Below are 13,517 nucleotides of genomic sequence, written 5' to 3' on the forward strand. Positions count from 1 at the left end.
TCATGTTTAGCTAGGTCATGAGTTATTTTTATTATCTTGGTGGATCGTGTGCCTTTGTTATTTGGTCAACCTACCAGGAGGTATACCAAAGAACAGAGTTATCTTCTAGGACCCAAAACAAGTAAAACAAAAAAGTTTGCATTCATAATTGCCTAAATACTGGTATTGGTGTTTCTATTTGTTGTTAATTGATTTTGTAGTCAGTCTTTTTTTCCCTGGTATTCCACATTAGCAAATGCAGGTGGCCATACGCCTCTTGTACACACATATACACTCCCATTTCCATACTATTATGCAAGTTCTTTTTGTGTTTTACTCTCTTGCTCAAATAGTTTTGATGATTTTCAAGATTTTGTTGCAAGTTGTAGGTTATGTTATCATGTGGGTTTCCCCTTAATAAGCTTATTACCCTTTTATGAGAACAGTGATTGATGTTTTTAAGTTGTAGACAATTTGGTTGTGGTCCTTAGCACTGCTACACACACCAGCAGTACTGAATTTTGTTGTGAGGTACATATTCAACAGTGCAGTAATTCACAAGTATCTTAAATTCATAAGTATCTTGATGACTGGGTGGCAACTGTGATGTTTTGTCATTGCTTGCACTTGTACAGCTTTGCTGCTATTCCCCTGGCATGGTTGGTTAACCGTATGCCCTTCACTTTTCAGTCAACAGATAATTTAAGGACAGTTTGAGAAAGGTGGGTGAATCCTGGCTTTTGTTTGAAAATCTTCTATCTATATATCTTGAAAGATCCAGATTGTGTTAGCATTTATACTTAAGGGTATCAGCAACTTAAAAGGAAATCTGAGAGATGTGAATGGAGTATGGAGATTCTTTTTATTTCTTATGCTCTTGCTTAGATGTGAGACAATCATTTGGAGAAGTATGCATTGATGACAAAGTGAAAAGTGACTCCAAAGATTGTTTATGTTCTAAAACAATGTTAATAAATTCATTTTGGTTGTTTTCTTGCCATGTGTACAAAATAAGTAACCATAACATTAAGTTATATCATTAATTTAAGTGTTTTTAATTTTCAGTGGTATATAATTAAATTACATCTATGACATAATACAGCCAGTAAAATATGTCTTTGTCATTAAGTAGGTATTACTGCAGCAAGGACATTTTATTTGTCTAAAATATATATTGGTTTTGAAAATCAGTATGAAAAATCTTGTAAATGAAAATGGGATATATTGTGAATCAAAATGAGTGTTCCTATTTAGAAGAAAGGCAAGTTAATTTAATGCTAACTAAAATAGTGATGGTTTTTGTTTATCGACTGATCTATTTTTAAAGCTGTGTTCTACTCAGAGAAAAGGCAGTAGAGAGCATTTTTATCACTCACAAGATCTGAATAATCCCTATGAAATTCATTAATGCATTCCTTGTTTTAATTTCTAGAGTTTGCTTTCTCTCTTCCCCCTAGTACGTGAATGCATTTTGAAAGGGGCCTTCTAAGATGAGTCATTACAGAGAGGTTCAGCTTTATGTGCAAAGCTTAGTTTCCTGTAAAAAAGAAGATTCATGGGCCGGGGATTTAGCTCAGTGGTTTCGCTGCCTGCTGTGCAAGTGCAAGGACCCGAGTTTGATCCCCGGTACCAAAAAAATAAATAAAATAGAAAAGGAGATTCATAGCTAATATTGTATCAAGGGCTTAGAAGGTGCTTTTGCTAAAAGAATTCTTTATGTAGGCCTGTAGACACCTAATAGGTAAAAGCAGGATAAAAGCTTGGCGTCTCCATTTTGTGTTGCCTTTTTTACCTTAAACTTTGGGTTAGACTACTGTTCAACTCTGCATATAGGCAGGCATGTTAATCCTTTAAAGAATGTTCACCTAAAGCTGGTAGTCTCCCCCCTTTAAAACTGAAGACCCCAATGGAAGAGTAACTAAGGTCTTCAACTGCCAGCTTTTACAATGGCTTTTTTTTTTTTTGGAACCCGGGATTGAACTCTGGACCTTGCGCTTTGAGGCAGGTGACAGAACCACTGAGCTAAATCCCTGGCCCAGCTTTTACAATGTCTTATTCAAGCCCCACCTACCCTCGTGTGCACCCAGCACAACCTGGAAGTCTCTGGTGATTGGCCTAAACCTTCCAAGAACAGTAGAGCCTATTCCTTATTACAGACAAGTCACACCATAATGAGACTGTCCTTCTAAGTGAGAGCAATTATGTGGTTCAAGGAGCAGTTACTCCCTGAGGAGAACCAAGACCTACCCCACCCCCTAAGCAGGAGCTACCATTTCACAAAGAGAACCAGATAGCCCCCTCAAAGTGACTGTGATGACACTTCTGAACCAGACCTGAGATAATCATCAACCATATAGCACAGTTTGACCAAGACTCTTTAACTATGTGCATGCTTCATGGGACCCTCCTTCTATTCCTTCCCTAATTAAATCTAAAGCTCTTGTCAGTACTGTATCTGCAAAGACAGGAGTGAGGATCCTGGTTCCCTTGTCTTCCCAGTACAGCTATACTTATTAAATTTCCTTTCTTACCTTTGCCACTGTTCCTCTCTTCGATTGGCATCTTGGGATGGTTGGGAAAACCTAGTCCAGTGGTGAGGAACCTATGGCACGTCACCACTTTTTTAAGAAAAAAGATGTTAATGTATGAGTCGTTTTTTCTAAACTAAAGCCTCAGTATTCAGGATTAATTGCCGTGTTGGCACTTTGCAGTAAATAAATAGGTTTTGGGTTGCAATTTGGGCACTTGTCTCTAAAAGGTTCTCCATCACTGACCTAGTTTCTTGAGCCTCCTTGGAGCTGGGGCCTTTACCCTAAAACTCTAGCAACGGTATGGCAAGGTACCATTTTATTGGTGGAACATGGATTTTTGTTCTCTGTTTTTTCTGGACTGTCATTTCCAGGATAGAATAAAAATAACCCAATGCAACCAAAATTAGGCAAGATCTTGTTCTGTCTTAGAGAAAATGTTTAATCCCCTACAGAGAATGTAACTTTTCTCATATGGTTATAGGGCTATGCACCACCACCGAAAAATGGGATTGAGCAGAAGCGCCCTGGACGCCCCTTGAATATTACATCTTTAGTGAGGTTGTCTTCAGCTGTGCCAAACCAGATTTCTATTTCTTGGGCATCTGAAATTGGAAAGGTAAGATTCTCTCCTCCACTGAGAGTTGATTATTTTTGTCTTTAGATACAAGCTCTAACTCTCTGTTTTCTAACTATAATCTTTAAAAAGCAGTAATTTTCAATTCAGAATGGTGGTGAGATTTTTACGGTTGTAAACTTTTAACTCTGAGGTATCCTGAGTATTGTCTGTTTATATTCTGGGAAAGGAAATACATATATTCTTATTCCTTAAAGTAATGGTTTAAGCACTCTGTGTGTGTGTGGGGGGGTTGTGGTGTTATAAGTAATACCATTAAACCTAAGGCTTTGGGGTGATAAGTGTATGTGAAGAGGAACAAAAAAAAGGGCTTTATCAGTCTTTAGGGGAAAGCGTTAATAAGTGGGCATCTCATATAAAAGTGCCCACTTAGAATTATTTTTTGTATACCTTCAAGTTCATGAATCTGGCTTTTTGGTGATTGTCAGTCTCAAAATGAATTATATCAGTTATGAGATGTTAATACAATAAAGACTTTACATTTTAGAGTTTTATATATATAACAAAATGAATGGGGAAAGAAATTTCATTTAATTTCTGAACATCAACTTGAGTGAACCTGTTCCATGGAAATAAAATATTACTGTTTTCACATTGAAGAAAGTGACCATATGAATAGCAGGATGATTTTGTTGTTTTACCACCAAACTAATTGTAGAGCTGGAAGTAATACGTAGTTTTTAAGATAAATGATTATAGACTGAAAAATTGGCAGTTTTGTCATATAATGGGAATAATATTTGTTTTGTGTTAAAATAATTAATGGACCTAAAATTTGTGCAATATGTAGGTATTTAGATATTTAAAAGAACATCAGAAAGTATTTAAAATGCTTGGTTTGTCAACTATAAAAAACATTTGGTTTATTATAGAATCAATTGAATTATGTGTAGTGAAATGATAAAATGGAATGTTTTAGCATTTAGGTAAAATTGTATTTCCTCTCTTCATAGTCCTATGAATAGCTAAAGAAGGTTCTGCCAGATTTAAGAGGTACAGGATACTATTATTTTCTGGCCTTGCCTTTTAAAGTGTTTTCATTCTTCATGTCTTACACACTATAGTAGATGCCTCTTTCCCAGTAAAATGCCCATTTAGGGACTGGAGTTGTTAAAACTTTCCTTAGAAGAGAGTTGATGCTGACTTCAATTAATTTGCCCAGTGTCATTGGGCAAGTGGTCTATTCTGCCAGAATTGGAATCTTCTAAAAGTGTTAATTCAGATCATTAGTGTTTGAACATTGTTTCTGTAGTATCACCACTTTTCAGTGAAAATATGAGCACCTCATTACTATATAAGTTAAAAACAGAAGGAATCTGGTTGTAAGTAGGTAAGAGAGAGTGTGTTGTCATGGTAGTCCCTAAGCTAGCAAGTTTTGCTAAATTAGAAACTTAGCTTGAGGCCGGGCAAGGTGGTGTATGCCTGTAATCCCAGCAGTCTGGGAGGTTGAGGCAGGAAAATTGGCAAGTTCCAGCTTTGGCAATTTAGTGACTTACTGAAACCCTCTTTCAAATAAAAAGGCCTGGGGATGTAGGTCAGTGTGAAGGCCCTTGGATTCAGTCCTCAGTACTACAAGAGAGAATGAGACTTCTGAATGAAGCTACTTACTATACCAGTGGATGATTTAAAGTAGTAAGTTATTGTGAAATACCTTTAGAATAAGTATAACATTTTCCTCCTTGAAGTAGTCTAGTTGATTATTTCTTTTTTTCTAGTCATTGATCTTCCTGGAGAAATTGTTTTGAATGTTTATAGAAACTAGAATTTTTTAGACAAATATTTATGTAAGTATAATATTATCTCTAGTCTTTAATACAGAATATCTTTTTTTGCAGAATTATTCTATGTCTGTATATCTTGTACGACAACTGACATCAGCCATGTTATTACAGAGATTAAAAATGAAAGGTATTAGAAACCCCGATCATTCCAGAGCACTAAGTAAGTAATGTTTATAAGATCAAATATATGAGATGCTTTAATGGGGGTGGGAGAGAGCTGGAAAAATTGTCTTTTATAAACAGCATGTACAGATTACCTGGTGAAGACAATCACAGACATATCACCTATATAGTTTTCAGTTATCAGAGAAAATACAAAAATATTCTCTATTCTGTTTACAAATTTAATAGTTGTTTGCCGGCCATGGTGGCACATGCCTGTAATCCCAGCATTTGGCAGGCTGAGGCAGGAGGCTCACTTCGAGTTTGGGCCAGCCTAGTCTACAGTGAGTTCAAGGCCAGCCTGGACTACATAGCAAGACCTTGTCTCAAAAAAAAATTTTTTTTTAATAGTTTGAGAAAACCAATGCAACCTAATAAAAACAGTAATGAATGTGTTAGAAAACCACTGAAGGTCATGATAGCAAAGTCTTAAAACAATGTTCTCTTTTTTAACTCTTCCATACAAGCAGTCCTACTTTTAAAGAGAAATATTAAAAATTCAGTTACATACAAGATCCAGAGTTTGTACATTCACAATTCTTTAACCTGATATGGTACTGGGAGTATAGTTGTATTGTATTTTTAATACACTAATATTTAGCAGTTTGTGTTTCTTGACTTAAAGTGTTTGGGAAATTTACAAGGAAAAGGAATTTTACATTCTGCTCATACGTCACCATTATTTTAAAACATTTTAATTATTATTTTTCACTTTTTTTCAAGTTAAAGAAAAACTTACTGCAGATCCTGATAGTGAAATTGCTACAACTAGTCTCCGGGTGTCCTTGACGTGCCCTGTGAGTAATCCTACAAACTGTTCTAAGAAACTTTTTATTTTTATAAGTGACTAATTTCCCGATAAAAATAAGTATGAAAAGCACTGATATATTTTGATAAAATTCTGAATTTTTTCCCATTTAGGAATATTCATGATTAAGCATTATAGTTCTTTGTATTCTTCAGGTAATGATGAAGCGAGAGACCTGAAAGGCTTTCATATCACAGAAGGAAGATAGTTTTAGGCTAAGAATAATCTTTCAAAATTAATGCTGATAATAATCCACAGCTAATTATAAGCACATATTAAGAGCTAGCTCCTTTTATCAGAATATATGTTGCATTAAAAAATAGCAATAAAATAACTGGGGCCTGATAAGTCCTAACTGCTGATGGTCTTGGCTTAGTAAGTCATGGTATTTGGGGTATCTTTGTACTATACTTTATATCTCTTTACATAGAGACTTGGGTGAGAAATCAAGCAAGCTACACTGAGATCCTCCTGTGCGTTTGGCACTGAACTAACTAGGGCAAAATATTGAGGATTTGTGAAGTTGTCATAAAGTTAATAATCTATTTTGAGAGATAAAATCAACTCACATGAAAAAGCAGTCTGTACCTAACCACATATAAAGAGGTAGGAGAGATCAGGGAGAGTGGATAAAAACTTATTTAAAATTTGTGTCGATGCTTGGAATAGTGGCACATACCTATAATCCCAGCACTTGGGAGGATGAGGCAGGAGAATCACCGAGAATTTAAGGCCAGCTGGAACTAAATAGTGAGACCCTGTCTTAAAAGACAAAACAAAACATAAAATTAGTGTGGAAAGAAGACCTCAATATGAAAAAAAATGATAGAATCAGAAATTTATAATGTAGTTTGTGGGGGCAGTGTTGTGAGACTATACAATGTTTTGTTTTGTTTTGGTACCAGGAATCAAAGTCATGCTTGCCAGGCAGGCTCTGTACTGCTGAGCTAAATCTCTGGCCCCAGTGTTTTTTCATGAAGACAAAATTGTGTCAGAAAAGAAAGAAGGAAACAATTTGTGAATTTCCTACTATGTACTTATTTAACTGTTCTTGCAAGCCTATATCGAGGAGTTGTCCTGATTTTGTTCATGAGGAATCCAAGACTGATAGAGATTGATTAACCCACATCACACAGTAGAACAAAAATTAAAGGTTTTGAGTTAAAATTAAAATTCTAGTCTTTCTGGTATTATTCCAGTTGTCTTTCCAATAACTGTGCTACCAGATTGGCCTCAAATATAAATGTCCTGATTATAAGTGTACCTTCTAGTACACTGTAAAATGGTGTTTGTAGTTATCTTTCTTTTTTTGCTTAAATTCTTTTATTGGTACATTTTAGGTATGCAATACGTTTACTTTTATCATTGGGTGCTTGTACCTGTACATGATACAGAACCAAGATACATCATGCAGTTATCTTTTTTTATGTAGGTTTATTTATCATCATTACGTTTTTTTTTTTTAAAGTAGCATCTTTTTATTATTATTTTTTTTTTGGTACCAGGGATCGAACTCGGGTCCTTGCGCTTGCGAGGCAGGCAACAAAACCACTGAGCTAAATCCCTGACCCAAAAGTACCATATCTTTATTGAAAAGTAATAGAGTTTTGTGAAATTGGGAATGCTTAGAAAGTGAGACTGCTGTGGTTATTAAACTTAGGGAGATTTGCAGTACAAGCAAGGGAAGATGTTAGTATACTGATGTTGTGGTAGAGGCTCTAGTGGCCTTTTGTTAGGACCCACACCCTTCTCTGTTCCAGAGCTTTATGCACATTGCAGGCAGGAGTTGTTTTGAGTATCTCCACATTACCTTATTTTCCTCCTCTCATATTAAAATTAAAGTGGATGTTAGATTGAAACAAGTGAAATTACCATTTGTTGGTCAAAAACAGTTGAATTTTGACAGTTTTTTTATAGTTTAACCCTACTATATTCAGCAGACATTAATTGCTGACTATATTCTAGGTGTGCAGTTACTATATAGGAAGGAACTCAATGTCAAACTATTCTGCTAGGAACAAAGTGCTTTTACACAGTTTTCAATGTGTGCAACAATTATATAATGCTATTTTCTGTATTTTCTTTGAACTTTCCCCCCTTTACATGGCTGCCATTCTCTATGAGGACAACCAAAACTGAACACAATGGCCAGACATACTGAAAGGATTCCAAGGCTTCTAATAACAGTATCAGTGTGGTTAGCACTCCTTTTATATAAGCATTGGGAGCAGTTCCTTTCAAACTTGTCAATTTTAAGAAAATTAACTGTTTAGTTATTTGAAGAAATAAAATATATGAACTGTTTTCACAGTGCTGGCACTCAAACCCTAAGCATATGCTCTACCACTAAGCTATACCCCCAGCTCTTTTATCCTGTTTTCAATCATTATGTTTTCTTTCTCCATGTACATCGGCAACAGGTCTGTTTCTAAAACTCTTTTCCTTACAGTTTTATCTTACTTGATTTTTTTTTTTCAGAGCACTTTTCTGAAAAGAATGAATTATACTCTTTTGGCCATTGTATTAAAATAACTTAGCACAAGGACCCGAGTTCGATCTCCGGTACCAAATAAATAAATAAATAAATAACTTGCATAACGAAACTGTAATATATGCTGTGTATTAGAAAATGAATTGCAAGTTTTGGCCATACTTAACGTGTAGATGACTGAAGTTAGATGATGGAAGTAGTTTTTGAGGAAGACACAGTCTTAGTATCAGGTAGAAAAGCCAGAATGGAGTCCCTGCTGGCTAATGATGAAAATAACACAGAATCTGGTGTGGTAACAGGAAGTGGAACAGAAAAAACCAAAATGGATTCCAAGCACTTGAAAGGATAAAAAGTGAACCCTGTTTTTATTTGGCAAAAACAAGAGAAAATGACAGCCTAGAGTGGTAGAAAAAATGTTTGTTGTATTTCATAGTACATTTGTGAAATAATTTAGAGTACACATGAATGTGGATAATGGGAACAAGTTCCAGTTCTGGGACCTATAGAAAGTAATTTCACAGTACATTGGTACCTTGGTTCACAAACTTAATTCCACAATTCTGGTAAATTGGATGAGAATCGAATCAAATTTCCCCTTAAAGTCAACATTGAATCTAACCACTGAGTTTTAGAAACTTAAAACCAAACAAAAAAAAATTATATATATATATATATATATGTTTCTAAGTTTTGCTAAAAATTGTTCAAAACCACTGATTGGGGTCATTTTTACTTATAAACTCTTAATTTGGATTCCTACTCATTAGTCTACATGAAACAAATATCAACTTAGATACTTGCCTGCATGGCATTTTATAAGAAAGAAATATTGTGTTGGCTAGACACCATTTCATTAGTGTAGAATTAAATTAAGGATCAGCAACTTTATAATTCTGAATGTTATGTTGTAGAAATTTTAAGGCAGCAACAGAAAAGATGAAGATGGCATAGAAAAAAAAAAAATCACAAAATAATGGTTTACAAAATGTGGCCCAAGAGCTGGGAATTGTGGCACATACCTGTACTCCCAGCACTCTTGAGAGGTGAAAACAAGATTTAAAATTTTAGGCCAGCCTGGGCAACTTAGCAAGACCTTGTCTCACAATGGAAATAAATAAATAATTAATAGGGCTGGGTGTGGTAGCTCTGTACAAAGGTCCTGGGTTCAGTCCCCAGTGCCACACACAAACACAGACCCCCTGGGATACCTAAGGGTCTCTGAGACTCAGAAGTCCCCAAGTCAAACTTTTTGTAATGCAAACACATCTTTTTTTTTTTATTATTTTACTTGTGTGTATGTGTGTTTTGAGGATTAATCTGAGAATGTCTTCTGTCACTGAGCTACAGCCCCAACCCCCATAATTTCATTCCCTCTCCCACTCTCTTAGTGCTGTTTAACAGATTATTTGACAAGTGATGGTGTCACTGGTTTTGAGGTTAATAGGGTGTTTACTTGTGTACTCTTATCTTTTAAAGTATTTTTAAATTTCTAATACAGTAAATATTGGTGTCCACCCACATATGTAATAACTGAGCTATTTAGTTTTTAAAGGTGTGTCTTTATTTACTTTCTCATTGCTAGGATAAAATAACACCCACAAGTTAAAGGAGGAAAGGTTTATTTTAGCTCACAATTTGTGAGGTTTTAGTCCATGGACAGCTGGCTCCAAGGCAGAAGAGTATGGCAGAGGATAAACAGTCCATGGCAGGGTAGTCAGGAAGCAGCAGCAGCAAGCCTTCCTTTCCCTTTTATCCCATCCAGGCTCCAAGCCTAATAGTTGATGCCACCTACACCCAGGGTGGTGAGGTAGGCCTTCCCATTATCCACACCTAAAACTATGCTAAACCAGTAAGTGGACTAATTTAGTTATCACACACCCTTAATCCATATTCACATTCCCTAGATCAGTGATGACCTTTTAGAAAGGAGTGCCCAAACTGCAACCCAAACCCATTTATTTATTGCAAAGTGCCAACACTGGAGTTAAACCTGAATACTGAGATTTTAGTTTAGAAAAAAACTCATATATTAACGTCTTTTGTATTAAAAGAAAAACAACACATGTGCCATAGGTTTGCCACCACTGCCCTAGGTCCAGCCACCCCCAAAAAGCCCTGTCTATGAGCACATGAGGCTTTGGGGGGACATCAAGCCATAACAGCGTGTAAAGAGTTCTGAAACCAAAGATTTGAGAACTTGTAGCTTGAAACAGTGGTCTGAGAGCATTGTTTTTAAAAAATATAAACAAGTAATAGATGTTTAATACCTACTTAATTATAATATTATGTGACTAGAACAGAAACAATTAAAAAATAAAAATTTAAGGTACCAAGGTTATTCAGAAGTAGTGTTATTAATATATCTTTTTAGATTTAACTGTTTTTAATTTTATATATGTTTATTGAAAAAATTGTACTATGTGTACTATGTCCTGCTATGTTTTAATTAACAGTATATCTTTAGTATATGTAGATCTGTCTTAATCACTATAGGCATATTATTGAATCGGCTTAGTGTAACTTAGATTCTACCTATTTTAGTGATGATTTGGGTTGTTTGCAAACATTGATGATAATAATGCAAAACAAACTCACTTATATTGATTGAGAATTCCTTTCAAGAAAATACTACCTGCATTAGTCATTTTCTTGTCACTGGGATATAATACCTGGCCAACTCAAAGGAGGGAAGATTTATTTTGGCTTACACTCCATGATTGACTGACTCTAAGACAGAAACAGGATGGCAGAGGGCCATGGATGAGGATAGGGTGTTAACATGGCAGCCAGGAGCAGAAAGTGAAGCGAGGTGAGAATACACCCTTTCAGGTTACACTCCAAGTACCCACCCCTTCCCTCCAGGCCTTACCTCCAAATATGAGAATTTTGGCAATCGTTTTAAATGTAAACCATAACATAGCAACCCTGGCTTCTAAAAGTTTCAAATCCTTCTCATACAAAGAGCACTTAGGCCATCTCTAAAAAGTCTTTAACAGTTGCTGGATTACTGAAAAGTTTTAAGTCCAAAGTGTCCTCTGAGGGCCCGGGATTTAGCTCAGTGGTTTCACCGCCTGCCCCACAAGCACAAGGACCTGAGTTTGATCCCTGGTACCAAAAAAACCCCCCAAAAACCCCAAAAAACCCAAAGTGTCCTCTGAGACTCAAGGCAAACTCTTAGCTGTGAACCTCTGCCAAAACCCAACAGAAAGTTAAACAATTCCAATATTCAATGACATAGGATAAATGTTCCTATTTCTAAAGGGAAGACTAGGGGAATAGATATCAGACCATAGCAACACTGAAACTCAGTAGTGCAAACATTAAATACTGTAACTGGATGTCCAGAGCCTAGAGCAAGTTGTGGCACAATGTTAGCTCAAAAGGATTTGGGCAGCCCTGTACCTGTAGCATTGCTGGTTGCAACCCTCATGCCCTCTCCCTTGGGCTGGCTGTGCTCATTGCCTGTGGCCCTGCTTAGCATATGCTCCATATTCATGGCATCTCCAATGTTCTGAGATCTCCACTGCACTTTGGCTTCATTCTCACAGTTTCGCACACTGCCTTCACAGGGGCATATTGCCTGGGCTTTGAGTCTTCTATCGAAATCTGAAGCCTACATGACCCCGTAACTCTTGTATTCCTCATGACTATAGAACCAGCACCACGTGGATGACACCAGGGTCTGCTGTCTCTGAGTGCCAGGATGGCTGAGCACAATGAAATGAATCCTGGGGAACCAATTCCTTGTGTAGCTGTTCTTGAGCAGGTGGCCCAGGAGCTCTGTTCTCAAATGAAAACTTTTTTGTACACTTGAGCCTTCCAAGGGTGAGTGGAGTCTTCCTGATTCCTGAGATGCCCTCAAGCCATCTTTCCTATTGTGGAGATGTAATCTTTTTTAGCAACCATTTACTTCTTTGCCCTATCTTTGTAGGTGCTTCTTTCTCATGCAACCTAAGACATTTCACATTTGCTTTTTGCTCCTGATTTTCACTGTAGATCTGGCTAAAAGCAACCAGCAGTGCCCATGCCACAGCCTAAATATTGGGCTGCTTTGAAATTTCCTCCAGTGGAATAATTAGTCCACTGCTCTTAATCTCACTTTCTTAAAAAGTCTCAAGACATGGGCAAAATAAGGATGAATTTTCTGCCAGAGTGTAACACCACATGATCTTTAGTCAACTTCCACCCGGGGGCTGCCGTGTGTTGAGCACCTTTTAGTAATGGGTACTAATAAAGAGTTGCCTTTAGGAATGCAAAGATTGTTTGATTTTAGAAAATACAGTATGTTTAAACTATTCTTTAGTTGAAAGGATTATAAAAATCATGATCATCTCATTGAGTGCAAAATAGGTATGTAGTCAGCATCCTTTCTTAATAAAACATAAATTTTTAGCAGAATTGGAAAAAGATAATTAAACCCAAAAGCTAGTACTATGTGTAATGTTATACCGCTAGGAACATCTCAGAACAGCAAGAAACATTTGGATTTGTGTTGTAACTCCACCAGCTGTTTCTCGAATTGTTTTAGCCTCTTGTAGCTTCTGCATTTTCATTTCACAATACAAGTAGAGATGCAAGTTCCTCTGGGTATAATGTTGTTATGAGGATTATAGGAATTCCTTGAAAAAATTCTAGCATACTGTAACATTTTAGATAACTTACATCTGTTTTAAAGGAAGCAAAAATAACAGAAGAACATATAGTGTAAGAGAAGTTGCCCTAGTTTTTTTTTTTCTGTCCTAAAATGGCAAGTTATTCTGTACTACATACTTCTTTGAATCACTAACTTCTAAAGTCTCTTTTATAATCATAAGTAGGTAGAGGAAGTGTAGCACAGTGATGAGGATGAACTGCATGGCTCACTTCTCACCTCTGCTATTTTCTGACTTTGTACTGTTAGATTGCTCAACTTATTTTTTTTTTTAATTTATGTATTTAGTTTTTCTTCTTATCTTCTGTGTGCCTCAGACTCCTTATTTATAAACTGGGACCTGGGTGTGATGGTTTACTTTTTTTCCTCCTGGCACTCTGGGAAACTAAGGCAGAGGATTTCAAGTTAGAGCCCTGCCTGGGGAACTTAGCAAGACTGTGTCAAATTAAAAAATTTAAAAATAGGAGATGGTGCTGGGTG

The 13,517-nt window shown here is 36.3% G+C and overlaps 1 protein-coding gene across 12 annotated transcripts in view; it reads left to right on the forward strand.

Moving 5' to 3' along the window:
* Pias2 (protein inhibitor of activated STAT 2) overlaps positions 1 to 13,517 on the forward strand; it is a 104,232-nt gene that overhangs the window by 56,922 nt on the left and 33,793 nt on the right. For all 12 annotated transcript variants that reach the window (XR_015442147.1, XR_015442150.1, XR_015442146.1 and 9 more), the window contains 3 exons: positions 2,992 to 3,126; positions 4,980 to 5,085; positions 5,811 to 5,884. Coding sequence is in view for 9 of the 12 variants with exons in the window: in XM_004855100.3 (XP_004855157.1) it covers positions 2,992 to 3,126; positions 4,980 to 5,085; positions 5,811 to 5,884 (315 nt within the window). In the remaining 3 variants the exon portion in view is untranslated. The remainder of the gene's footprint in view (positions 1 to 2,991; positions 3,127 to 4,979; positions 5,086 to 5,810; positions 5,885 to 13,517) is intronic.

This window comes from Heterocephalus glaber, unplaced genomic scaffold (genome assembly GCF_053883595.1).
Source record: "Heterocephalus glaber isolate CG9 unplaced genomic scaffold, H.glaber_assembly_v1.0 deba00000331, whole genome shotgun sequence".
Classification (NCBI taxonomy): domain Eukaryota; kingdom Metazoa; phylum Chordata; class Mammalia; order Rodentia; family Bathyergidae; genus Heterocephalus; species Heterocephalus glaber.